Genomic DNA, 27403 nt, shown 5'->3' with positions numbered 1-27403 from the left:
AGGTAACTTACCACTGGGCAGGCTGTGAAGAGGAAACAAGGTTCAGGTGAGCCTTCCGAAAGAGTGAGGACTCAGTTCCTGATAGGGATCATGATAGCAATAAGTAGATCTTAAAGGAGGAACATTTCAGAGCCAATTGGAAGTTATCAATAGTCGTGCTGAGTGATTGGTACACACCCACTGTCATGCTGTACTTATTTTTAAGCTCCCTATTTTAATGTCTCTTCCTGTTGCTGAGATACAGAGCCCTGACAGAAACAACTTAAGGGAGAAAGGGTTTGTCACTGGCCTTTGCTTCTTTATGGATTGTTCTTTTTCCCACCCCTTACGTCCCCACATTTGGATTAAAACAAAGACATATTCTTATACCATTTCAGTGTTCTTTAAAGAAACTAAAATTCCAGGATTCTGACTGAAGGGTTTATCTCTGGATTCAGTCCACCATGATTCAGAAGTCATAGTGAAGGAAGCTCAGGGGAGCTGGTGATGCCACATCTATAGTCACAAAAGAAGTGGGGAGATGGCTTCCTTTTTATGTAATCCATCATTCCGTGTCCAGGGATGGTCTCACCCACGTTGGAGATGGGTCTTTCCACATCAATTAACATAGTAAAATGACCTTCCATAGGCACATGCCAAGAGATTCTAGACAGTGAACATGAACAATCATATGCCCAGTGTCAAGAATGTCTGAAAACACATGGAACACACTGGCATTCTTGCCAGTAATACTGGGGCTCCACCAATTCCCATATCACTTAAGAAACATCAAGAGGGAAAACTTCCCTATGATACACTGGAAATAGGTCACGAGAGCAAAGTCAATGGTATTTTCCTTGGAATTTTACACATTGCTTATTTTGTAAAGTTTACACATTCTAATTGTGAGAAACCTGGTGAATTTAGACTTGTCTGCAATCTATCTTCCAGGAGCCTAGTGTTGATTCAGAATGGCATATGGTCGAATTCTTTGAGTCCTAGGGCCCCAGGTGGCTTCCTGACCATATTAGTACTGTCTTAGAGTTTGCCCTCAGATGGACTCAGCTTCTATATATAACTTAGATTCCACATCTGCATCAGCCCTGTAAAGATCTCAGGCTAATAGAGGATTTTTTTTTTCTGGCTGTGTTCTTTATGTTAGAAATGTAGGCTATTTTTCCTCTTTTTTGAAATAAATTTCTTAAAATAGATGCAGCAATTTTTCAAACACCTCCGCCAAATACCTCCTTCTAGTTCATAGCTGCCCCCCCCCCCCCCCGACACACACATTGGGATTTCATCTCTCCCATCTTCCAAACTGGCCGGTTTCATTCCGAGGCTTCCTTTTTATAAATTCCCATGTCATCTTCTTTCTGCTGAGCTCTTGCTGAGAGTCATTTCTGGGAGAGATTCAGGCAGCATTTCTCTACAGTTGAATTTTAGATGAAGACTTCGAATTTTTCACATGATAGAAAACAGCCTAACCTGACTTTGGAGCTGCAAAAGAGTGGCCTGGCTTACTGGGTCCCTGGAACCCTAGCTCTGGCTTACTGGGTCCCTGGAACCCTAGCTCTGGCTTACTGGGTCCCTGGAACCCTAGCTCTGGCTTACTGGGTCCCTGGAACCCTAGCTCTGGCTTACTGGGTCTCTGGAACCCTAGCTCTGACTTACTGGGTCCCTGGAACCCTAGCTCTGACTTACTGGGTCCCTGGAACCCTAGCTCTGACTTACTGCCATGGTTCTTTTGAGATGTTGTAGCTCCAGATTGGGACATCTAGAGAGCCTGTTCTAAGTGGACTGGGATCGGAGTGGTAACATTTTTTTTAAGCATTTGTTATACTTGTTAACATTCTTAAGAATGTTGCCAGCTAACAGCAGACCACTAGGACCTGAATGAAAATAGAAATGAAAAGCAAAGGATAGGACCTGCTGCTCCCAGAAATGCTGGAGGAGAAGGTTTATGGTAGATATGTGGGAAGCACAGCTAGAGGCAGGCACATCTGGGAGAATCCAGAGTGGGCGCGACCAGACTGAGCTGGGCCGAGATGCAGCAGCCAGGATGCTAAACTTACCAAAGGGCAGGTAACCAACATGTCTGGATTATAGGGAAGAGCCTTGGGGGAAGGGCATCCCAGCTCTGGGCTGGAGAGTTTGGGGACAGAGGGCCAGCTGTGCTGGTAATACCCTCTAGCAAATAGGGACTGAGGGATGCTGGGAGCACTTGGAGGCCAGGTACCCTTTGTTAAATAGGTACCCCAGGCATCTATCCCAGGTTTGACATTTAACAAGACCCAATTTGGGGTCCTTTATAGGGTGCACTTGACCCAGTTGCCTGAGTCACTTTACCCGTGAATGCTCTGGGTACACACAGAAGTCTTGGTGGGTTTTTGATGAATGCAAAAACAAAACAAAAATTAAAAAGGAAAGAAGCTGCACTAGTGAAATAGGATCCTGACACACTGACTGTGTAAGAGCTTTAGGCATACGAGTGTGCATGTGCATGAGCATGTGTCTGCATGAACATATGTGTGCATGTGCATGAGTATGTGTGTATGTGTGTAAGCATGCACATGAGCATGTTTGTATACATAAATGTGTGTGCATGAACATGTGTGTATGCATGAATGTGTGTGCATGAACATGTGTGTATGCATGAGCATGTGTGTGCTTATGTGTGTGAACATGCACATGTGTATGTGCATGAGCATGTGCATGCATGTGTACATGAACATGCAGGTACATGCACGTGAACATGTGTGTGCATGTGTGTTCATGCACGAGCATGTGTGGGAGCACATGTGTGAACATGCACATGAGCATGTGTGTGTATGTGCGTGTGCATGAGCATGAGGCTGTACATGTGGTTTATTATTTCCATGTGAACTGGACTTGAACTGGACTTGACATGGCCCTTGTCTGACCCTAGAAGAGTCTTTCTCCCCAGTTTGGAGAAGCTTCTGGCCTGGCTCTGAGGAACCTAGTGTATGTTGGTCAAATGAGAAACTCATTTGTTTAGTGGTCACTTGGCTGACCCTGAGAATTGTTTAAACAAACAATGACATTATGAAATTGATTAAAAACTGTGTGTGCATGCATGTGCATGTGTGCATGTAGAAGCTAGAAGACAATCATCTTCAGAAATGCTGTCCACTTCCTTTGAGACCAGGTCTTTCATTCAACCTGAAACCCATCAGTAGGCTGGTTGACCAGATAGATCCAGGAATTCTCCTTGCTTTGCCTCCCCAGCAGCAGGGTAATAAATGCACCATCACACTTGGCTTCTCCATGTGGGCTCCAGGGATTTGAACTCACGTCCTCTTGCTTGCATCTCAAGCATTTTGCCAATGGAACCATCTTCACAGCTTTTGGCCTGTCCTTTAATCTATCTTAATTTTAAAGTCTTAAACTGTGGATAGCTAGTTTAGGACAAAACATTTTCTTTTCTTCCCAAATTATTCAGCTTTGGTCTTCTACCATTTTGTGAAGCTATTTTCATTTAAGTGGGTGAAAAAAATCTGGCAATTTCTTTAATACCAAAAAAGAAAGTTTCCTGCTTTGGAAGCTTGGCATGCCCTTCTGAGAGAAGCACATTTAACACCACACGGTGCTAAGTAAGCATCTGTATTCTGTAAGTGATCAGGAGGCCTTGTCTCTGTAGGGATGGAGCTTGTGTGGGAGTTATGAAGTTCATCAACCATGTGGCCCATGGGTCCTGAGTCACCGAGGGTTTTCTCCACAGTCTCTGAGCCCTGCTCTCACAAGTGCATGACAAAGGCCTGCAACTCTGGTACCATACCGACTCTGCCCACAAATGTTTCATCACCAGGTTCTAAGACAAGCTCATGGAACATGCTTAGCCTATCTCCATATCTAAAATGTCCCAGAGGCTACCACATGCAAGTGACATGTATGTGACATCAGCAATTCCCATGCAGTTGCTTTGTCAATAAAATAAGGATGGGAAAAGATAGCTCCCAGTCTGCATGCAGACTGTTACCTGTGTCAGAGGAGGTAGGGAAAGACTTTCTAAGTCAAGGATTTCTCTTCTAAAGAGGCAAGGTTAAGAGTCAAGTGCTGGATCCCACGCTGGTCTGCTTAGATTCCATCACTCCGTTGGCAGTAACATCCTTGGGTGTTCTTCCAAACCTCTTCTCTGCTCAAGTTTTGCATCTGTTAGCTGGGACCTCTGTGTTGTACCTTCCTCAGGACCATTTCCCTGGCAGTGCTGAGCTGATGCTCTAGCAAAGGGGGGGAAACATAGTCATCTGCAACTGACGACAGAAGAAATGAAAATGTGTTTTCCAGACCTGGGAGAATTATTTCCTTACGTGCAGGCTCTCCTGGGTAGCAATGGATTTGGCTTGTGTCCTTCCTTTTTCCATATTCTTGTTTGTTCACCCGATGAAGAAGTAGCAGTTGGTCCTGCTGGCTCGGCCGCAGGAGGGTTGATATAACCATGTGTGAAGTTGCCAGCAACCTGGTTGGTGGGCACTCGGAGACTGGAGGGGAAAAGATTCTCCCAGTTGTGTGGACATTTTCATTCAGAAATTATGGTGGCTGATTTTGGTCCTCAACTCGATGGCATTATAATCACCATGGAAACAGAACTCTAGGCACATCCAAAAGGGGATTTCTGGGTTAACTAAGGAGGAGGACTCACTGTCAATGTTGGTGGCAACCTCCCATGGGCTGGTTGAAACCCATGAACAAAGAAGGAGAAATCGAGCTGAGCTCCAGTGTTCCTTTCTGTCTGCATCCTAGCTGCAGCTGCAGTGTGACCAGCTTCCTCTAACCTCAGCCACCATACCTCTGCCATCTTAATAGTCTGAGCCCTAAAACCATCAGCCAAAAATATATTTCTTCCTTCAGGCTAGCAACAGGAAAGGCAACTAATGCACCGGCCTCTGGTTATTCTCTGTCTTTTGAGTACATGGGCCCCAGCACTTCTCAGAGCATGTGTATTATGGGATGGATGGCAAAAGAAGGGAACGGCACTGTTACTATTGAAGTCAAAAGAGGAGATGTGTTTCTCCCTCTGTGGCTTACTTTCTGTAATTACAGGTGACCCCATGTGAGCTTTTGGCTTCTTGGGTCTCTGGAATGTGAAAGAATGGAGAAAAATCACACCTGTATAGGAGGAGCAGGTGGGTGTGATGCTTGTTTGAGCACCTTAAAGTGATGGTTTCACTTAGCCCTTGAAAACCAGCTCTGCCTGTTGGCTTTCCTCCCTGTTATCACCTTTACAAGGTATCCTCAAAGGAGCCATATGCAGCTGTGTCTCATTCCTGCCTTTCTGCTGACGGTCATCTACTCCCTTTCTTACTCCTGCCCTCTGTCTGATCCGCCATGACTTCTTGGAGCAGGGAGAGAAAGCAAGTCTAGTCTGTCCTCTCCTCTGTGGGTGTTGGGTTCCTTCTGTGTTCTTTGACGATATGTTTGTAAACTTCCAGATACTGGTGCCTCTTTCTTCTTTGTCAAGCACAGAAACTGTTGTGACAAGCATTCCAGTGACCTCCATCATGAGGGTAATCTAAGGCAATGACTCAAAAGCAGGCAATCAATGGGGGAAGTGGGTGGGAGGGGTAGGGTTTCTGTGGATGCAGAAAGAGTGATATTATACAACCTTGGGGTTTTCAAGGATATCCAAGGGTGGATTAATCTGACAATTCATGTGGCCTTCCTCCAACCTCAGACTTGAGTCTTGAGTCTGAGTTGAGTCAGACACGTGATGAGACCACTACGTTCTTCCAGTTTTCCACCCATAACTACATTCTGGCCAGCAGTACATCTCCCTCCTGCACTGTCTCTTTCTAGAAGAAAACAATGTTTTCTGTAAATTGTACCAAGATCACAAAGCATATCTCTGGCAGAGTCAGAGGAAAACTTGGCCAGGATCACCAGCTCGATGCCCAGTGCAGGGATCACCAGCTCGATGCCCAGTGCAGCGATCACCAGCTCGATGCCCAGTGCAGGGATCACCAGCTCGATGCCCAGTGCAGGGATCACCAGCTCGATGCCCAGTGCAGGGATCACCAGCTCGATGCCCAGTGCAGGGATCACCAGCTCGATGCCCAGTGCAGGGATCACCAGCTCGATGACCAGTGCAGGGATCACCAGCTCGATGCCCAGTGCAGGGATCACCAGCTCGATGACCAGTGCAGGGATCACCAGCTCGATGACCAGTGCAGGGATCACCAGCTCGATGACCAGTGCAGGGATCACCAGCTCGATGACCAGTGCAGGGATCACCAGCTCGATGCCCAGTGCAGGGATCACCAGCTCGATGACCAGTGCAGGGATCACCAGCTCGATGCCCAGTGCAGGGATCACCAGCTCGATGACCAGTGCAGGGATCACCAGCTCGATGACCAGTGCAGGGATCACCAGCTCGATGACCAGTGCAGGGATCACCAGCTCGATGCCCAGTGCAGGGATAGGTTGTCTGTCTTTGGATACCCACAGGAGCCGTAGGGACTGCTGAATTTTATGGTTGTTAGTTCCCCTTGAAGAAGTTGACTAGACAAGAACACCACTTAGCATCATGCAGCCATGCATGGCCACTCTTGGTCCTCCAGGGGCCACGTCAAATGCGTCCCTTTTTTGTTACTGTAAACTAGGGCAGTGTGACCATGACAGAATAGAAACAGCCCCACTTCTGTAAAAGTCTTCACATTTCTGTGCTACGCAGCTCCTTTTAGAGAGTGATTCCTGCAGGGTGAGCAGTCAGTTCTCAGGTCTTACTGGAAGAGGGCTCCCTTTTGTCCCCATTTCATAGACAAACAGACTGTGGCTCAGTGACGTTCGTTGTCCTTGCAGGGTCACAACTCTGAGAGTGGCTGGGATGCCCTGGGCGATCTATGACCTCATTTTTGTCTTAAAAGAAGTTTTGTGTTTTTGTGTTTGTTTATATTTTAAAGCCAGGCTTTCAAAGGGAAAATTTATATACAGTAGCATTGAGCCCTTTGCCTTGCGTGGACAATGTGCACGTCTGCAGAGCTATCACCAAGGTTCTGACTGTTTTGTCCTCTCGAAAAGTCTTTTGTGTTCTTCGGGCCATCTCCTTCCCTGTTCTTTAGGTCTAGTGCCTGCTTCCTTCACTAGTGACCACTGGGTGAAGTAGGCTTCAGTATGTACCAAAGAAGCCCACGGTTTCTGTAATATCACGGAACAGACAACCTCAGGAGCCTAGGGATGAGTAAATCTTATGCAGCCATTTTTGCCTGTGTTTAGATTCCTAAAACTAATGATGTCTTGGACTCTAGGCATAGCATGTTTTCTGTATATTCATACTTAGTATAAATTTGTCAGTGAGGCACAGTTAAGAGACTAATGCTGAATAAGGGAAAAGAGCAATTATATTAAAATATTGTAATCAATATTGACTGAGCACATGTGTGCTTCCCATCTCTGTGTCTCTGCCTGTCACTGTGTGTCCTTCTGCATCTCTGCTGTGTGTGCTGTGTGTGCATGTGTGTATGTCTCTATCTTTTTGTCTCCCTCTGTCTCTGTGTCTTTGTCTTGTATCTCTTTGTCTGTGTGTATGCCACCCCGTGTCTCCATAGCTTTCTCTCCCTGCTTCTTGTCTCTGTTTTTGTCTCTCTCTCTGTGTCTCTGCTCTTCTCTGTACGTATGTCTCTCTTTCCTTCTGTCTCTCTGTCTGTGTGTCTCTTTATAATTAGACTACACTAATGTTTTCAGACCTCAGTTGACTGGAGGTGGTGGGAGATGACTGAATCCTTACAAAGTAAACGTCAGGGAAGAGACTGTGCCTCGGTGGTTTACAGGACCCATGGGAATCAAGCCAGGCACAGCACAACAAGGGGATGAGAAATTCAAGGCCAGCCTTGACTATGTCAAAAGCATGACTATGCTCACTGTGAACAACCGTCAAAGTCAGGGCGGAGGGTTTCTACTCTGGATTGATGGAGGGCCTTGCTTTATTTCTAGTCGTGGGCTCATTTTCCTGTCCTAGGCTCTTGAGTAGTGGGATTGCACGCCACTGTGCCTGGCCCCTCCCCTTCATATTAAACCTCATCCCCTGCCCCTCCTCCAGGGGTCTGTGTAACTACATTTTACAGCTATCTGGGGAAACACCTGATACCTTAGAGCAGGCCTTGGGAATGGCGCTGGCCTTGGGTCTCTGTGGTTTACATTCACTCTCTGTAGATCTTGTGAGGCCTTTACCCCAAAAAGCTCACATTCGGAGGTACACAGCATTGAACTCATATTACTGCAAAAGTTGTGGTGAACTTTATGGAGCATGAAGGACCCAGAACTTTCTATGCTGTCTTTCTTCGATGAAGATAGCAGCAGTATGCTCACCACTGTGGATCTTTGTCAAGCTAAAACTGAATAAACAAAGCCAGGTGGCTTTGTGGGCACAGAAAAGATACATGGATACGGAAGCGTAGGGCTCTGCAGTCCAGATGAGGTTTGCAGCATGGACCAGACTCTTCACATGGTCAGATCTGTGTATTTAGAGACTTCCACCCAGAGACCGTCGACTTGTATCTGCTCTTTTACAGTGCAATGCATAACCTGTGGCAAAATTATATCTAGATGGCATGCAGCTGTTTTCACATAATATAGAGGCCCACAAACAAAACACACCATAAAATATCCCGAGACATCCGCGGAACTTCACTGCGGCTGTGCTTACTCGGGTAGTAAGTGAGATCTTCACTTTCTTCCTCGAAGGCAAACCCCAGGACATTCTCGATGACCATTCCCACTTTTACACGGAAAATGGAAAAGAGGATTAGGCAGAACAGAAGGTTCTGGGGCTGCTGGTGGTGGTGGTGGTGAAAGTACTAGTTTTTAAAAGTGTGTGGCGCTCTGAAAGTGCTCAGTAAAGTGGAGAACCACAACTAGGAGGCAGAGTATTCCGAACTCCGTGGTGATAGCTCACGAGCTCCTGCAAACAAGGGTCTCTTTGAAGGTGTCTGCTGGAACCACGGGTGTGACATTTAATTCCCTTACACAAAGGTCAGGCGCAGGTGCTTGGAATAGAATTGGTATTTCAGGCAAATTTCAGCCTTCTCTGAGTTAAGAATCGGGACGAACAGAAAGAACAGCAAAGGTGAGCATACCCACCTCATCATTTTTTTTAAACCTTTCTTTTGACGTTAATTTCTACTCCTTTAGGGATTAAATTAGCAGAGATCTTAATGCTCGATTTTTGGAATGTTACTAGAGGAATTATGATTTAAAAATATCAGCATCAAGAAATTAAAGCTATTCTCTCCTCCTCATAAAATGTGGGCATAAAAGTCTCTCCTGCTCTTCACACAAACTCGGGGACTTTGATGGAAAAGGTGCCTTTAATGACATGCTTTTGATGTTCCTGAGAAGCCACTCACTTAATGATCCCGGTGCCCCAAAGCTCTCATCAGCAACCTGCGGGCCTGTCCAGCTGTTGTCTCCCTGGCTCTCATCTCAGTCACCGCAGGCTTTGCTTCTCTCAGGTCGTTTAGACTCCGAGCATCTAAGAGGCTCCTGATCCTTCATCAATAAAACATTAATTGTGGTGCCACTGAAACACGCCTTTTTGTTTCCTTATAAACAGGGCGATCAAAAGCGAGAGCAGGGAAGAGACTCTTAGAAGGGCTTACTGAGATAATTGGGGAGGCTTTTATTTTGATTTTTCCCTAGGTGTGGGGTTTTCATACTGCAGAGAGGCTGTAATATCTGAACCTTCATTGCTTCGGAGTGCAGCATGCTACAACGGCACACAGATTTGAGCGTCTTCCTTTATATGTGACTCGTGAGAGGGATGCTGCTATTGTAGGGGAACTAGAGACCATAAAGCTCTCAGAAATGTGACTATCAAGACTCTGACTTTGAGGAAGACAGTACCATGGGGAAAATAACAAGAGAAAGTGCATCATAGTGGTGTGCTTGGTGGGGCGTGCTGGGCTTTACAAAGTGGCTAGCAAGGGCTTGCAAGTCACTGGGATAATGAATGATGGGGATGGTTCCTTCCTTCCTTCCTTCCTTCCTTCCTTCCTTCCTTCCTCCCTCTTTTCTTCATTCCTTCCTTTTTTCCTTCCTTCCTTCCTTCCTTCCTTCCTTCCTACGTAGACTCCATGTAATTGCCTGGTAGACAGAGGCCTACAGAGACTAGATAGCAAGAAGGGAAGGTAAAGGGTACCTTGCAAAAGGGGCTCAAACTCTCTTTGCATGGGGAAGCCATCTACTGGATGGACCCGGATGATGGCTGTTGGGGAGATACCATGACAGAAGGCAGGAGAAGAGCAGCACTCAAGGTCTGGGTCCTTGAAATACGGCCAGCAGGGGCTAGCTATGAATATCTTTCATCCCTGGAGGGTGGGGCAGAGACTGAAATGCTAGCTGGTAGGTAGCCCTCTGCTTACAATCTGCTGCAGACAGAAGACTGTGTCCCCTGTGAATGAGGAGCCTATGTCCAGACCTTTGATCTCAGGTGTTCTGGGCTCAGGATTCTTCTTACAAGTTAGACTGGTTGTTTTTCTCTCTTTGGCTAACCCCTGCCCCACAGATTGTGAGCCAGCCAAAATGGAGGAATCTCCAGGCCCTAGTCCAGGCCTGGCTCAGTGCAGGCCAAAGCAGCTGATCTGGGAAGACTCACTACCTAGGGTGGGCTCTCTCTGTGACTGACGTTGGCTTTACATGCCACTGAATGTTCTTGATTCTTGTATCTGCTTGCTTGCTTTCTTAGAAAATTGTGTATGTGTCTAGGTGAGTGTGTGCAGATGCCTGCAGGTACCTGCAGAGGGCAGAAGAGGGTACTAAGAACAGGAGTTACAGGCAGCTTTGTACCACCCAGTGTGGGTGCTGGAATGAAACCCTGGTCCTCTGTAAAAACAGAACTCATTCTGAGCCCCTGAGCCACTTCTCTAACCTCCTCATAACTTACCTTTAAAGTAAACCTTTCATTCCTGAGCCGGCATGACACTAAAGTCCTCTAATTGGGAGTTTCCCTAAGTAATTGGCCATGGGAAGTTGATACCATGCCCGTGAGGATCCCTTTCCTTCCACCCCAGAAGAGCTTGGCAACACAGCTGAGAAGAAATTTCTCTGTGTTACACATTCCTTGTCCTCTATAAGCCCAATTCCCTGAAAAGGAGTTCATTTTTTTCCAGAGTTGTCCAACATGAGCTCAGATAAAATCTCCTTCCAATGTTTTCTGGCTAAGGAGGAGGCAGGAGACCTGGGTCTATGCAGCCCTGGAGGATGACCTATGTACTTAACTCTCCAGGAGGCCCCTTTTCCTTAGCAAAGGAATGACTGTTCAAGTAAATGGTACCTTACCAGATTAGATAGCAAACTAAAGGATTCAGATTTACCCACAAATGCTACAGACCTACCTTCAGAGAATATCTCTGAGCTACAACTTGGATTCTCATTTTTTCTTTAAGAACAACAAATTCTACTTCTCCTCCTTCTCCTCCTCCTCCCCCTCCTTTTTTCTCCTCCTCCCTCCCTTTCCTCCTCCTTCTTCCCTTTCTCTCCTCCTCTTCCCCTTCTTCCACTCCCTCTCTTCCTTCTACTATTTCTTTCTCTTCCCCTTTCTCTTCTTCTTTCTCTCCTCTCTTTCCCACCTATGTGTGTGATGGTATACTATATAGGTCAGAGGACAACTTTCAAGAATTGGTTCTCTCCTTTCTTCCTGTGAGCTCTGGGGATCACAGTCAGGTCTGAGGCCTGGAAGCTGCCTTTAATTGCTAAGATATCCTTCTACCTCTGTTTTTTTTTTTTTTTTGGTTGTTTTGTTTTTGAGACAATGTCTCATGCAGCTCAAGATGGTCTATAACTCACTATGTAGACTATGTTAGCCTTGGACTTATTACCTTCCTGCCTCAGCCTACCAAGTGCTGGCTTTATAGGACTGTGTCCTCACATGGTGGGTATACCCCAGACTCAACCAGTGGGAATTCACATCATGTCACACTCTTTAGACTTCCAGTATTAAGGGTGCCATTTCCTGAGGCTGTGCTTCGCATGCTAGAGGTGGAGCTGTGTTCACTTAGCCAGTGAGTTTCCAAGTGAGTCCCGTGTCTCAAGTTGCAAATTAGCATGAATAATGACACCTCTTTGCTAATTTGGCCTCTTGTGTATAGTACAAATGGAATACTGATGTCACAGACATGGACAACAAAGTGGCAGATGGGCCTGTGATATCAGGAGTCTGGAAATCATGTAACAAATCTCAGGAGGCAGCCGCATTCACTCTTAACCTGTAGCTCTGGTTTGTGATACATTGTAGCAGGCTTTAACACTTGCACTGCATTGGAGTAACTTCTGAATTGTTGGGATTAATGGCTTTCTTGAAATAAAGTATCTTTTTTGCATTAAAGCATTTCTTTGCATTAAAGTATCTATCTTGATGACTGAATTTCTGGTGTGCCTGCACATTTTGTCCCTGAGGCAAAACCCAGGCTCTTCTTGCCCAGAGTGGTTATTCTATGATTTTTTCAGAAGATTTCTGAGAGAAAAATAGGGAAAGAGGCATAATTAAGATTTTCAAGAGATATCATCGGGAGGTTGCTGGGAGTGTTAGTGATGTTTCAGACACTTTGCTTTGCTGCTCTATATGTGGCCGTGTTGTCAATGTGTGCTCCTGACTGCAGCTTAGAAGTGGTCAGACCGAATGTCAGTATTCATCATTAGCTCAAAGTACATGGACAAATAAACCCAGGGTCAACTATTTCCTAGAAATTGATGTGATCTGTTCAACCGTGGACTGGCTACTACAAAGCATTCACAGTTCTGTGTTTTGGCTGTAACAGTTTACCCAGCTAAGCTTGTGTGCTGAGTCATTTGCCCCTCATGTGCCACTGCAGAGTTTACATGTGAAGACTTCTGTGGCCTCCAGTTCTGTGTGGGCTTGGGCAAATGCACAATAGCAGCTCATCATTTTCTGCCCTCTCCAAACACCTACATCTCCACCTCCCTACCCTGAGGCTTCCCCATCAGCCCATGTCTGTGAGACTGTACAGTTCAGAGGCATTGGGAATTGGTGCTCTGTGGGGCATCTAGGATCAGTGAGAACAGAAGTACTGAAGTACTGGGTGATAACTCCTGTGCCTCCCCTGCCCCTCATTCACCCCCACTCACTGCCTGCACAGTTCTTGAAGGTGACCTGGACCTAACCATGTTCAGCTTGCGAAAAAACATCTTGATAGCTTGTGCCTCTGTCCACCGCCTCACACCTTTCCCTTATTCACGGTGTTGTCTTCACTAAAAGTTATAGCACAGGTAGTACTTATCTCAGGGTCTGCTTTCTGGAAATCCAGGCTAAAACACACACACTCACAGACACACACACACACTACATGCATCCACACACATATCACACACATCATATACACATACTCATACATATATGCACACACATATCTCACACAAATCACACATATATATCTCTCTAACATATATACATCTCATACACACAGAGACACACTTCACACACATACACATCTCTCACACATAAGTCACACACTCCTCTGTCACACACACCACACATAGAGACAGACACACACACCACACATACAGAGACAGAGACAGACACACACATACATACACACACAGACACACATACACCCACACTCACACACACACATTTATCAAAGATCTTGGTGCAATGAGACTGTCAAGAAAAATTATTTCAAAAGTCGCATCTTAAGATTGTTTCTCTTACCTTTGAATGGATATTAGAAATATATTAAATTATCAAAAGAACCATTTAAAGGTACAGGCCTCTTTGATATTCGCAATTGTTGTTTCAGTTCTTTTAAATTGAGGCTTCATTAACTTCTTAAATGTTCTGTTTTTATTACTGAGTGTTGGTGGGGAGGGAAAACGTCATTACAAGTTGCTTGGAAAGAATCTACAGATGGCTAAACTAGAGTGACTGTTCAACTAGGCCTGTGTTTTTATCCCCTTATTAAACTTCTTAGACGCATTCTTCTACTAACCTGTGGCTGAGCAAAAGGAGACTTTCACGTTGTGCTTTTGAAGTCATGGGGGTATTCAGCACATTATAATTGCATCTTAAGGTCAATACTAAAATTGGTAATATTGACAGCTTCACTTCAAGGACTACATACCCTAAGGAGCCCAGTCGCCTGGTTACTTGTATGACAGCAAAGCTGAGTTGGATGTCACATCCCATAGATGGCCCTTCGATTCTAGAAGAGGTTTCTGCAGATGGCAGCAGGGACATCGCTTTAGTGTGTATGGAGAGGAAGCTGTGCACCACATGAGGAAAGTCACAGAGCTGGCATCTACAGCAAGGAAGTGATGCTGGCTTCAAGTGGCAGAAGGAGAAAGAGACTGTCATTGTCCCAGACATTCGTCCTATGGAACATGACTGTGGGGATAGAGAGTGCTGGAGAATCCCACTTACGCATACTTTGTAAAAGTAGACTTGCTAGGATAGGATGAGGCAGGTGTTGAGCAACAGAGGATCTGAATGAGACCACCTGGACTAGCACCTTGACGAGGAGCAGATGGCTAGACTCAGCTGTCTCCTGGGAGGAGTAGGAAGAGGTCCCAGGGTGCAGATTTTGTTGTAGTTGAGGTGGAGGCTGACTTTTGGCTTCCAGGGACACTGCCCCCACCTTCAGAAGAGACAATGAGCAAATCCTCACACATGCCACCCCCTCCTGTTCTTGGTTTTATAGCCTTAGACTAATTCTCTGGAGACACCAGAAAACACCCACATTTCTGCCGACAGATTTCTGCTTGTGGAAGGAAGGACATGACCTCAAAACTCTCAGACACATTAGTGTTTGGGTTTCTGGGCTATTCTGAAAGTATATTTTTAATACCTGGCTTTAATTGTGGTAATTTGGCAATTGGCATGGTAAACTGTAGCTAGGTGTATTTATTTGCCAGAGCAACCTTCTCTGTCTCCTGCATATGCCAATCTATTAAGTTATATGGACACTTGAGCCAGACAACAGTAGGGACACACTTGATATCATGGAGCTATTCCTGATTTCCTAGAAAAGTACTCAGAATTCTCAAATCTGAAGACAGGATTTGCCTGTTCACTGTGGTTTGTTTTTTACCACTTGATGTAATTATAATAGATTATACTCTTGATGTTTTATTCAGCGGGTAGCAGAGTCTCAGGACGATGGTGTCATAGTTAGAGCTGGTAGAGGCTGAGAGAGGGGGTGGAATGAGAAGGCAGTCTTCTTCCCAATGCTGAGCACTTCTATCTCATCATGAAAAATAAAACTTTCTCTGCTTCTCCTTTATGACCTTTGCTGTTTACCTATTCATTTGCCTACCTACCCATCCACTTATTTATCTATCATGTATCCACTCATCTACCAACCATCTGTCCATCTATTATCCATTAACCCATCTACCCATCCATCCATACATCCACCCACCCACCCACCCATCCATCTATCCATCCATCCACCCACCCACCCACCCATCCATCTATCCATCCACCCACCCATCCATCCACCCACCCATCCATTCATCCATCCATCCACCCATCCATCTGTCAGCCCATTAGCCCACCTATTGATCCATTGATCCATTTATCCATCTATCCATCCACTAGTCTATCCATCTACCAGTCTATCCATCCATCCATCCATCATCCATCCATCCCTTCATTCACTGATACATCCATTGATTCATTGATTCATCTGTCCATCCACCAATGTATCTATCCATCCATTTACCCACTGGTCCATTGATCCACCTATTAATTGATGCATCCAATGACCCATTGATTCATACATCCATCTATTATTCTATGCATCTATTCATTCACAACACATCCATTATTCTATCCATTAATCCATCTACCAATCCATTCATTGATCAATATATCCATTCTTCTAGCTGCATAGTCATTTATTTCAGTATAGTTTGACTCTGGTACTTGTGCTATATATAAACTTAAAAACAATACAGTAGCTCTACTATCCATCTTTTTGTTATTAGGCTACTTCTTCCTATAACCCAACTGGTCTTGATCCCTCTAACCTGTGGGTGCTAATGAGGCCATCTTAACCTTAAGGCATGAATTCTCTTCTTTGGTCTCCCTAGCTGTGGTGGTGGCTCCGGAGAGATGTGATACAATACACAATGTGAAGAGATTCTCCTACACAGTGGCTAAGAGCAAGACCTGGTCTTTGGGTTATAATCCTGGCTCAGCACTTCTCAGCTTTGTGGCCTTGTACAAAGTTTGCTCTGTGTCTCAGGATACAATAGGTGAAGTGAGGCTGAAGAGAACCCATACCTCCTTAAAGAGACTGTCCGAATTCAAACAGTTGGTGGCATCTGACGGTCCCGGGGCCTGGCCTAGACCCTTTGCTCCTTAGTTTGGGGACACCAGTCACTCCATACAGTAGGACCATAAAATAAACATGTGTGAGGACCAGACTCTGGAGATATAGAAACTTCTGGGCACCCTCCACTGCATTCAGTCTTCCTTTGAAAATGTCAGTGGGTCCTTGAAGCGAGATGCTTCAATGCGGTGCTTTTCTCTGTCAGGATTGTTTTCTGATCTGAGACAGCATCTCCACTGACAACTCCATTTTGCTCCCATCATACAAGAGCTGACACAAAAACCCCATCTTACAAATCCCCAGAGAATGACTCCTTTCTCTTCTCTCTGCGAATCTCATTTGGTCTTCCTCGGGTGTGTAAAAAGTGATCTTTTATGGAGCCAGGTGGCATTTGTGGTATTGGTGTTTAAGACGTAGGATGAGAAGGCCGAGCCTGCACCCATTCTGCACTTGTATTTCATTTAATTTGTCTTATTCTGCCGTGAAAAATCTCACCTTTCATGCTGCTCAATTCCCCCTTTATCTTCTCTCATCTATGAATTATTCAAGGAAGGGCTTAGACAGTGGGCTTGTTCATACCCAGCGTGGCTGCTGCATCCCTGATTTGGGAAGTTCATTTCCATCAGAAGCCATTCATTTACCCGCTTTGTGTGGCAGAGGGCTTGAGGTGGCATCAGATTAAGGACAGATGAAAAGAAATGGCCGTTGGTGCCTATACATCTGCTCCAGGCAAAAAATGTGCTGTCTGGTTTAAATTAAGCTGGTTATGTTACAGCTTCCACCAGGTAGGGGATGGATGCCGTGGCAGAGATAATTGATGTCTGGCTGGAGATTGAATGCTGGTAAGTCTTTCACTGTGGAAACTCAAAGGTTCCAAATTAAATAGAAGGAAGGGGCAGCAGTTCTGTGATCTTTCCTGTCTCCTCTCTTCTCCATTTCTTCCAGAGAGATGCTTGCCTCACTGGGTGGAGTACAGCGTCTCTGACCTGGTGCATGTCTGTTTTCTACTTGACAAGGATGTGGGATGAGGGTATTGGTAAAATATGAGGGAGGCGCCCTTTGGTGTGCTCTTTTGGGGTTATCATTTGCTCAGGGTAGTAAGCATTCAGAGAACATTTAACTCTACAGACATCCATATGTATCACTGATTCTGTTTACACTGATTAGAATCTGGATCTGTGTTCCATGAGTCACCATTGACTTACCCCAAAATTTCTTATGACAACATTGAGTATTGAAGGGTACTGATCCCCCCCTCCTAGGGGATGGTTTCTAGGCTGAAGTCTTGGACCCATGTATAAACTCCGAGGCTACCATTATTTCTTAGGGGTTAGTTAATGTGGTTTGTCCTTTGTGGTGGCTGTCTTTCCAAGACCCCTTTACTGTGGCTATGTCTCAGTGATAATTTCCATAGACACCATCTTCTGGGAAAGGAGCCCAGGTTCCTGCCACCCATTGGCACTATGACCTTAGACAGATCATGCTTCCTATGGGCCCCACTCCCTTTTCCTGGAAACTAGTCACTGCAGTCTTTTCCTGCCTTTTTAAATCAATGCTTCTGGTAATTGTTAATTCTGATAATTGATAACTCTGACAATTGCCAGACATTTGGGTGTATAAGACACATCTTCCTCCCTGGATCAGAATAATTGCCATAATAAACTCTGAAGGGACATGCTTTCTGCTTATACATGTGTTATGTTTCATAAATATCTCGAGATTCCTCACCAGAATCTCCCAGATCAATGCAAATCTAACCTTGGAAGCTATTTCTTCATACTGAGTTTAATTAAGCATGGCCATAAAATTTACCATACAGGTGCACCAAATTGTCAAACAGTAAGGAGTATATTTAAAAATAACCCATAATGCATTTTGTGCTACTTGCCAAATTGGACAAATTGACACACCCAGGAAAGGCACAGACATGGTGGGGAAAGTGAGTCAGCAGTGGGAGCAACAATGGATGGACTGATGGACATAGGGATCCCTTATGCCTGTCAATAGAACAGAGTAGTGTGGGGCCAGCCTCAGCAGCCCTGTGGTTATCTCCTGTGTAGATGAGGGTATACTCAATCAGCAGCCTGAACTGTCTGGCTTTTTTGTGCAACTCCTGAGTTGTATTCAGCCAGCAGGGGGCACTGATGAGGGAGGTGGCAGGTGATGTCAGCAGATCCTGGGTGGGAGTTAGTTTCAGGGTCTCACCAGCATTGTGATCTAACTCTCTAAGCTATGGTGACCCTGAACATAATGTGACCCAGGAGATATTCAAATTAGCAAAAAAGAAAAAACAAAACAAGACAACAAAAGCAAAACAGTCCTAAATACATCTGATCATTTCTTTTTCTTTTCTTAAAATGTTTTTTTAGAGACAAAGTGCTGGAGCGACCAACGGAAAAGACAAGACGTCAGGAGATAATGGTAAGATGGCCGGAAAGGTTGGCTACCTCCCCTCCCCCATCTGCATCTTCCTGGGCTCCTTTGACTCTGAGCAATGCCTTCCAATGCCTTCTACCCAAACCAGCCATTTATGCCTGAACTTCGGGTATAGAGTGGCTTTTAGCAAATCACAGTGAGCCCTATGGTCCAGCTTTAAAAGAAAAACTGAACAAGCTAAATGTAATTCTAAGAGCAGTTTCCCTCTCAGAAGAGGACTCTCATTTTGGGCAACATGTTAATTACAGTGCAAATATAGTTCTCTGCTTCCTTCATTAGGGTTGGTGAGAATCCACCCTGAGTTGCCGTGAGGCTAAAATGAGATCAAATGAGATAAGTGCTTTGAAAACTGTGAAATGCTCAGCTCCTGGAGGGAGAGTGGAAAACTGGGTTCTGCCCTTTGGAGTACTCAGAACCCAGTGCTGGCCTTGGGGTGGTGCTGAGAGGCAGAACTCTTGCTTTTACTGCAGAGAGTCACCAACAGATAAAACCATAGGGTACTTGGAACATGTGCCTCCCATTTTTCCAGGCTCCATTACTATCCTTAGTTGCGGGAATAAGCTTCATATTTTTATGGAAATTAAAGAGTGGTGTTGAAGACTAGGTTGGGAAAGAGGACGCTGTGTAGTGGTGACCCTTTAACCCACAAGTCCTGAGGGCTGCAGTGCTGCTCTGGGGATAAAAGATTATGCATGATATCAAATCTTATGAATTACTAAATGTGCTCTCCTTTTGTGGAAAACTCCTATTGCCTCTAAATGGGAGGAATTGATGCAGATAACAAACAAGACTCAAGCGGAGAGCATCCCTCTGCTGTCCTGGTCAGGGTTGAAGCTTCTGCGGTAGAAGAGTCATTGCTGTGTGGACAATGACCTTATCAGAGTTGGGAGCAGAGGGAAGGACTCCAGGTCATTCTTGAACCTGAGGGTGCCTCATTTAGGTTCAGAACATTTCTGTCTCCTGTGTGGGGCTGGGGAGCATGTGGGTTACCGTCATGGAGGTGAGAAATCTCAGGAGAGAGCAAGATAGAGTTTAAAAGAGAGGAGGAAAAGCCAGAGCTATTGGTCTTAAATGAGAAAGGACGGTCCCTCACTGAGGCTCCTGCTGATTTTCCTCATCATGGCCACCTGTCAACTGAAGCTTGATTTCACAAACTCTCCCAGTCTTAGGACTCTCCAGAGTTCCCAACTTGTTACCGCAGCTTTTTCTGTAACCTCAAGGGTGCTCGAATATCTCACAACCCTCTAGTGTACTCTGGCTTGTCTAATGGTGGTTCCTCTTCTGGCGTGAAAACAGAGAAAGTTCTTAAAGTTTGCTTAGTAGTAACTAGTAATAAACCTTCTCCTTGTTAACTCAAGAGAGTTTTATTTATGAAAACCTATTCCAAAGTATGAAACGTATTTAGTGCAAAGAGGGGTGGTGTTTTATATCTCTTGATAATGTCTGGCCAATGGAGGCCAGCTGGGTTTTTCTGTCTGCTTCTGCATTCAGTATGTGGTAATGTCCAATGATGTGCAGCTTCTGGAAAATTCCACCATGTACCTGGGAGAGAACAAGATTTTAAAAATGGAATAAAATGTTTTATGACCCTACTACATTTTTTATAATATCTTTTATGAGATTGTTCCTGGTTCATACTTTCAGCCTCTTGTTCCAGTATGAACCCTGGATACCTGAGTAGCCTGGGGCCTGGTGGTTAGGTCAAGTTAGCACCAAGTCTCCTCTGACCTGTGACACTGGCTTTCTCCTGACATGCCCCTGTTCCTTTGGGGCATGTCTGGATGCCCTGGGCTTTGTACCCACAGACACTATTGGCTTGTACAGAGAGTGTACCTTACTGCCATTTGAAAGCTGGGATTTTGGCCAATTAAAAGTTGGTTTGCATCAGTGGACCAGGAGTGAGCCTCCTTTGGAGGTATAAAAATTAATCAAATGGAAAAATTCAAGATGCTGTGAATAAGGCTTTTCATTATATAACCCTAGATATTAAAAGAAATTTGTTTCTGAGTGGTAAGAAGAAATTAGAGATTATTCAATAATTATAGGATAATGGCACTGCTTAAATCCAAATTATTATAAACCAGGTCTATGCCTCACTTTGAGAAAAATCTGCGTATGTACTTACATATATTTGTATAGGGTACATTGTTATATTAGTAACCCTTTGAGAGGGGGCTTGTATCGCTAAAAACAAGCAAAGACAAAGACACTGCTATAATGTTCTAGCCATGGATCAGAACACATTTCCCCAAAGAATCAAAGTTACCTAATTTCTTATTTGCAAGTTCCTGGATCTTGGAATTTCTGTTTTAGCTTAATATTGAATCACATTAAAATTCAAGTTATTTTACTCTGTCAGAGCAATTATCAAGGGACATCTATCGAGTTAATGTATGTTTCCTGTTCATAGCCAATAAAACTGCCTACATGTGTTAAAGGAGCAAGGACCTTTGAGAACAGACACGTGCAAAAAGAATCAGCAAAAGGCTGGGAGCGCTGCACAGCAGTCCTGATGTTAAAAGCAGGATTTCCCAGTTAGTGCCCTACAAGCCAACATGCTATTGTTCTAAATAGGGATTTAGCTGAGGCCCCCCATTTGACATATAATGCCATGACAGACATGATCTATGGGACTTGGAACAGTTTCTATCACACAACACTGGTGCAACAAAGAAGGGGACGGTTTTCTGGGCTCTGCCGATGCTGTGTTACTTAAGGATGTCTCCAGAGGGATATTGGCTAGAGATCGGGTTTCTGGAAATCCTCGTAGCTGTCATCATAACATCTTTTGACACGAAATATAATACATTTACTGTCCTGAACACCCCCAAAGTCCTTTTCATTCTCCTGAGGTATCAGCCCAGTAAAACGCAGTGCCTCACTCAACCCCATGTTTCTAGACTTTGTATAGTGATTAAAGTGGCAGATTTTAATTTAAAATGTTTGTTTTTATTATTTTTAATTTCACCTCTCTCTCTCTCTCTCTCTCTCTCTCTCTGTGTGTGTGTGTGGGGGGGGATTGTACACATAAGTAGGTGCTTGCAGAGGTTGAGATAACAGGCCCAGTTGAAGCTGCAGGTGCAGATGTTTGTGAGTTGTTTGATGTAGGTGCTAGGGATTGAACTCAGATCCTCTGGACAAGCAGTAACTGCCCTTAGCCACGGAGCCACCTCACTAGCACATGATGACAGTTCTTATTTTGAATAATAGGGCTATGATTTCTTTGGTATGTATATATGCTCCTGTGTGTGCAAGTGCATTTGCACATGGGTACGTGTGTGTGGAGGGTATCTTCCTTTACTTTTTCTTTTCTTGAAACAGAGTCTTTCACAGAACATGGCCTGGAGCTCACTGATTCTGTTAGGCCAGCTGGCCAGGGAGCCCCTGGGGATTCACCCATTTCTGTCTCCCCAGAGCTTTGACTGCACTACTGAGCCCCAAAGGTCCACACGGATGCTGGGGATTGTGTTCAGTCCCTCATATACACACTCACAGTGAGTACATTTACCCAAGAGTCATCTCTTTCTCCTGAGCATTAGAATGTGGGTGATCCAGAGGTTTCCAAGGCTTTGTGGAAAAGAGATCCTAGGCTGTCAGGTGCTGGGGAAAATGCTCCTGATGTAATTTTCCACTTCAGTGAAACAATAGTTCATGGCCCCAGTGACAGATCATCCCAGTCTAGACAGCAAAATTAAATACAAATGTGTTTATAAATACAGAAGCACAGAGCTCGTTACTAATCACCTGTTACTGTTGCTAAAGGATCTATCTCTCTTTGGATGTGTATGTAACCTGACACTGTTCGCTTAGAGACTCATGGGTTAAACTTTTATATTGACAAATGGAAGCAGAGAAACGGAGAGGGAAGAGCAGCTGCTGGCTGGAGGTGGGGGTAGGTGATACCTTCCCATCCATGGGAGAGATTTATGAGTAATGGCCCTTCTGAAAAACTCTGCTGCTTGCCCAAGCTAAATTGAGTTTCTAAAACTGGGACAGAATTCTCCTGTCTCACTGAGCCATGATACATTGTTTCTAAGTACTCCCTTTGAGAATGAAAGGCAAACAAACCCACCTGACAGGGAAAACAGATCTTTCAGGCCAGGAGCTCTTTTCTGCTCTGAAGGGCAGTGCCAGACTGCTCACTCTAAGGTCTTCCTCAAATTGCAATTGTTTTTTGTTTGTTTGTTTTTTATGAGAGGGAACAGTCCACCCCAGGCTTGTGCCCTGCAGTCTTGCCTCTTCTTTGTGGTAGATGAGTTTTTAGTAGCTATGAAGATGTGAAGGGAGGTGAGATTTTATGTGATCTCACACTGTCAGTGATAATGAAGGAAGTGCTCTATTATATCAGGTTCTTTCTTCTACCCATTTAAATAAAATCCAAGTAATAGGAATTCAAGTTTATTTTACCTTTGCTTTGAGGAAATTCATCCACCAGTACACAAGGGCATACTTTTCTTATTTTTCCACTATCAATAGGTGGAAAGAGTGACCGAGGACCTATTTAAATGCGCACACACGGACACATATACTACTATCAAACTGAGTGTGATGGTTCAAATAAGAAACAGAATTCAAAGGTGCACACCTAGTGCCCTTTGCCCTCTCTCCTCCTTTGGCTTCATGTCGCCCAGTAGCCATCAACAGTCTTCTTTTTGTTCTTGGTGCATGACAGGTTATCAAGACCCACATACTTCATGTGGGCTGATTGTGCCTGGGATCTGTTCAGCCCATCACTGTTTGGTTTGTTCAAGGATGTGGTGTGAGGCCAAATGCGCAGGGGTGGGCAAGAGGTGACAGAGGGCTCATTTCCATGTTCAGGAGAGAAGATCATTGTTGCAAGGTGCTGCCCAGCTGATGTCGTGTTTGTGTCTAGGATGGCTGGCAAGAAAGGCAAGAGGAAGGTACATGATCTGGAAAGGCTACAAAATGTCTGTGACTTTGGTGGTTCTATAAGTAGTAATGTGGCTGTGCTGGGCTTTACACAAGGCACAGCTTCCTAGGATGCCATTTTGGTGTTAGGAGCACGGGAAAGCATATCAGTGCATCTGGAAGATTGATGGTACTTGGACTGCATGTTCCCACCAAGGAGCAGGCTCCACAAACATCTCAATACTGTGCTGAGATCCAAGCTTCAGAAGCATGTTGCTTATAACGCAGGCTGCACCTGGCCATGAGATCATCAATTTCCACAGTGTGTGATGTCTCTTAGGACACTGAGCCTTTTCTGTCTCTGCTACTGCAGTAAGCCCTGTGCTGCAGAAGCCAGGAGTCCCTGCAGATGGGCTGAGAGTACAGCTGTGCATACTACACACCAATCTCTCAGGATATCAGAGTATCTGGATGCTCTGGTCTCCATCTAAGCTCTCCTTTTACATTTTCTTCTTCTTTCTATTTGAAACAATCACTTCACACACACACACACACACACACACACACACACACACACACACACACAAGTGTCTAAAACTCAGGGATGAGTCCTTTGTGCTGCTGGCTCTGAGTCCTCTACAAAATCTGTATTCCAGGAGGAAGGGATGGATACCCAAGGTTGCTTCTAATATTGATCCAGATGGGGGCATGAATGAAATTGGAATTGCTTATTAAGCCAAGGCCTTTAAACCATCAGGGTCCACAAATAAGCCTGCCTTGCTTGTTAAACAAGTGGCTGCTTCTTTGTGAAGGTTGTCTCAGGGATTTGTTCTGACTGGGTTTATTGCTATCAATCCAAGTTAGCAGAATGGCTTTAAAAAGCTGTTTTGCCCTTTATGTTGAACAGTGAGTGCATTGACTTTGATACACAAGGAACGTCTTGGAAAAACTCGGTGCTCATCCCTTTGGGATGAGTGTATTTGGCATGCTTTATTTAACCATGTGCAGGAATGCACTTACCCCTCATCTTTCATTTTTTTCTCCTGCCTCTGTCTTCGTTCATTTTCCTCTCCTTTTCCTCCCCTTTCTCTCCAGTTTCCTTCCTTGTTTCTTTTCCTCCCTTCTTTTGTTTATCTTTCCCTTTTGACATTGAATATTTGATAAGCAGACAAGACCAGCTAAATATGAAACTACAACCCACCTCATATTATGCCTTAAGATCTGAAGTGGTAAATAATGCCCCCCCCCCCAAAAAAAAAAAACTATATCTGGGAAGATATGGACCTCAGCCCTTTAGATCCCTTTCTTAAACAGAAGACAGGGCAGCTTCAAATTATTTTGTCAATGACAAAATGCAATTAATTTGGATGCCTCTGTAGCTCCAGGGTCGGGCCTACCTCTGCCTATGCGTCAGCACATGTTTTGGATGAGCAGATCAATACAGAGAGGCTAACACAAGCAGAGAACACTGTGGCTTGGTTGTTTTACATTCATTTTCCCATAAGGGTCAAAACAGAGGGAACCCCTCACTCTGAACCCAGAACTAGCCTGACCACTGTCCCTCTCCACATCTGGGGTCAGATGATAACTTAGCTTTGCTTGTAACATGGATGGCGGCATGTTGGGCTAGAGCAGACACTATCCAGACCAGCGCCTCCTCTGCCTTCGATCCTACAATTTGTATGGAAATAGTATTTTTTCCTGTGTCCCTCCAACCCCTTCTCTCTGGTAGGCGAAGTAGTTCTAATCTTATTTAGGGAATTGATTTTTGCAGGCAGCAGTTTCCAAGAGGTGAGAAGCAGGTTGTGCTCTCAAGCCTGGGCTGTGTGATAAGGTGATTTAAATGAATGAGTTTCACAGGAGTGAGGCTTGGCAGGGAGCAGCAGGCCCTTGGGAATTCTGGGGAGCCCCAGCAGGTGTAGAGTCTGATGTTCTCAGACCAGGTCTCTGTTCCCAGCAAAGCTATGTAGAATTGCATGGAAGCCTGGCTAGCTCAGTGTCTCCAGGGGGTAGGTGAAAACTGGCTCACTCCAGTTTCAGGCTCAAGGGACAAAGGTTCAGAAATTGGGGACAGCCCTTGGGGACTGTTGGGAGCTAATGCAAATTCCTCTCAGCTAAGTAACTGACTTCCAAAGCATTCATAATGAGTAACAAGTCAGCTTCTGATCAATATTAATCAATCTCGAAGACTAGGCTCAATATTTTACTCAATTCAATCAAAAACTGGTATATTTCACCCTTCAACAATCTTATTCTCCCCTCAAAGGGGGTCTTCCTGATTCAGAAAAGTGACTAGTTTTCATTAGCTTTAGGCAGACTGAGAACTATGTTGGCTGTCATTCATGTTTTAAAAAACTACTTCACAATGAGATGGTGGAGTCTTTGGCCCCATGCTAAAATTGAGCCCTGTGGACTGGGCTGCGGCACGTTAGCTTTGTCTTGTTGGTGGCAGGGGTGGGCAAGCATCCAGCACACCTCTCATGGTCATACAGATTGCTGAGATCCTGAGAAACACATAGCAGGGTTTGTCTTGAGAGTCCAGCAAATCCTTCTCCAGCTCCAATTTCTGGAAGGAACAACCCCAGCAGGCTTATTTCTGCTTCCTTGGCTCACCACATCTCTTTTCCTTTCTGTTATTTATAAAGGACAGTGGCAGTGGTGTTCAACACAGGTCTCAGTGAGGAATGGAAATTTGTTCCTCATTTAAATGATTAAGCAGAACACCATGCCACACCCTCTGGAGATGCTGTGCACAGCCCCATTGTCTGCTTATGGGGCCAGCTCATGCTGGGTGTCATTTCCAAAGTTTATTTTTAAAAAAGTAATTAATCACACGATGTTCATTCCAGTGTCCAATTTTCTTTGTATCACTGCTACGTTGCTATCTTGGTTAGACATAAAGATAACTAAAGATTTCTTGGCATTAGCAATTCATTCTAAGACCTGAAATATATGGTAAAAATAGGTTATTATTTATTTGACTCTGAAAATGGCACCAAAGTGTGCAGCTCAATGAACCCAAACCCTGGGGTTCACTTTGGAGACCTGGGAATCCATCTGGGTCATGTAAAACATCATCACCAAGTAGGCTACATGAGACCCCATCTCAACAAACAATAAAACAAGCATGAGCCTGGGGAGATGGCTTGGCTAGTAAGATGCTTTTCCACAGATGATGGAGACCTGAGTTCAGATCCCTAATGTCCATATAAGCTGGGTGTTGGAGTATGTGCCTGTAGCCTCAGCACTGGTTCTTAAAGTTTAGTGGCATGGCCAAATTGATGAGCTCCAGGCTCATAGAGAGAGATCTTGTCTCAAAAAATATGGAGAGTAACTGGGGAAGACAGCAGACATATACTGGTGTGTGCATATACACTCACAATACATTGGTGCTTGTAGGGCTCAGGGTCAAGTTGATCCCTACATGAGCACTCTATGCCACACTGAGGGGACTCTCCCTACCAAGTACAAATGGCTGCTAAGCCAAAATCGAATGTCACTCAGACAAAAGCTCTCCCAGAAGAAGCTGAAATCTCATGGGACAGGAATGCATTCAGCCTAGGAAAAGCCAGATCAAGAAAAATAGGAGATATTAATTGGGTTCTCATTAATTTCTCAAATGAGGTACAGAAAGCCTGTCTGCTATTTTTATTTTAATGAGCTTGGCTGAGACTCCTGGATCCCTGAAGATGCTGGTTGTAGCTTTATTTGATTTCTTGTTTGGATCACACCTTGTGGTAGATTAAAGGTGGCTACCAATTATTTGATAGCCAGAAAAGCTTGCATCTGGGTAAGTTCTGTAACTCCTCAGACCGAGAGAA

At 44.7% G+C, this 27403-nt stretch overlaps 1 protein-coding gene across 1 annotated transcript in view; it reads left to right on the top strand.

Moving 5' to 3' along the window:
• The window catches only part of PCP4 (Purkinje cell protein 4), a 57066-nt gene that overhangs the window by 8897 nt on the left and 20766 nt on the right, over positions 1 to 27403 (top strand). Inside the window, exon 2 of the mRNA XM_080919606.1 lies at positions 18647 to 18698. Coding sequence (XP_080775732.1) covers positions 18647 to 18698 — 52 coding nt within the window. The remainder of the gene's footprint in view (positions 1 to 18646; positions 18699 to 27403) is intronic.

Source organism: Micromys minutus (assembly GCF_963924665.1).
Source record: "Micromys minutus genome assembly, chromosome: 7".
NCBI classification, from domain to species: Eukaryota; Metazoa; Chordata; class Mammalia; order Rodentia; family Muridae; genus Micromys; species Micromys minutus.
The sequence above is the reverse complement of the archived record's forward strand: the minus strand, read 5'-3'. Positions and strand labels throughout refer to the sequence as shown.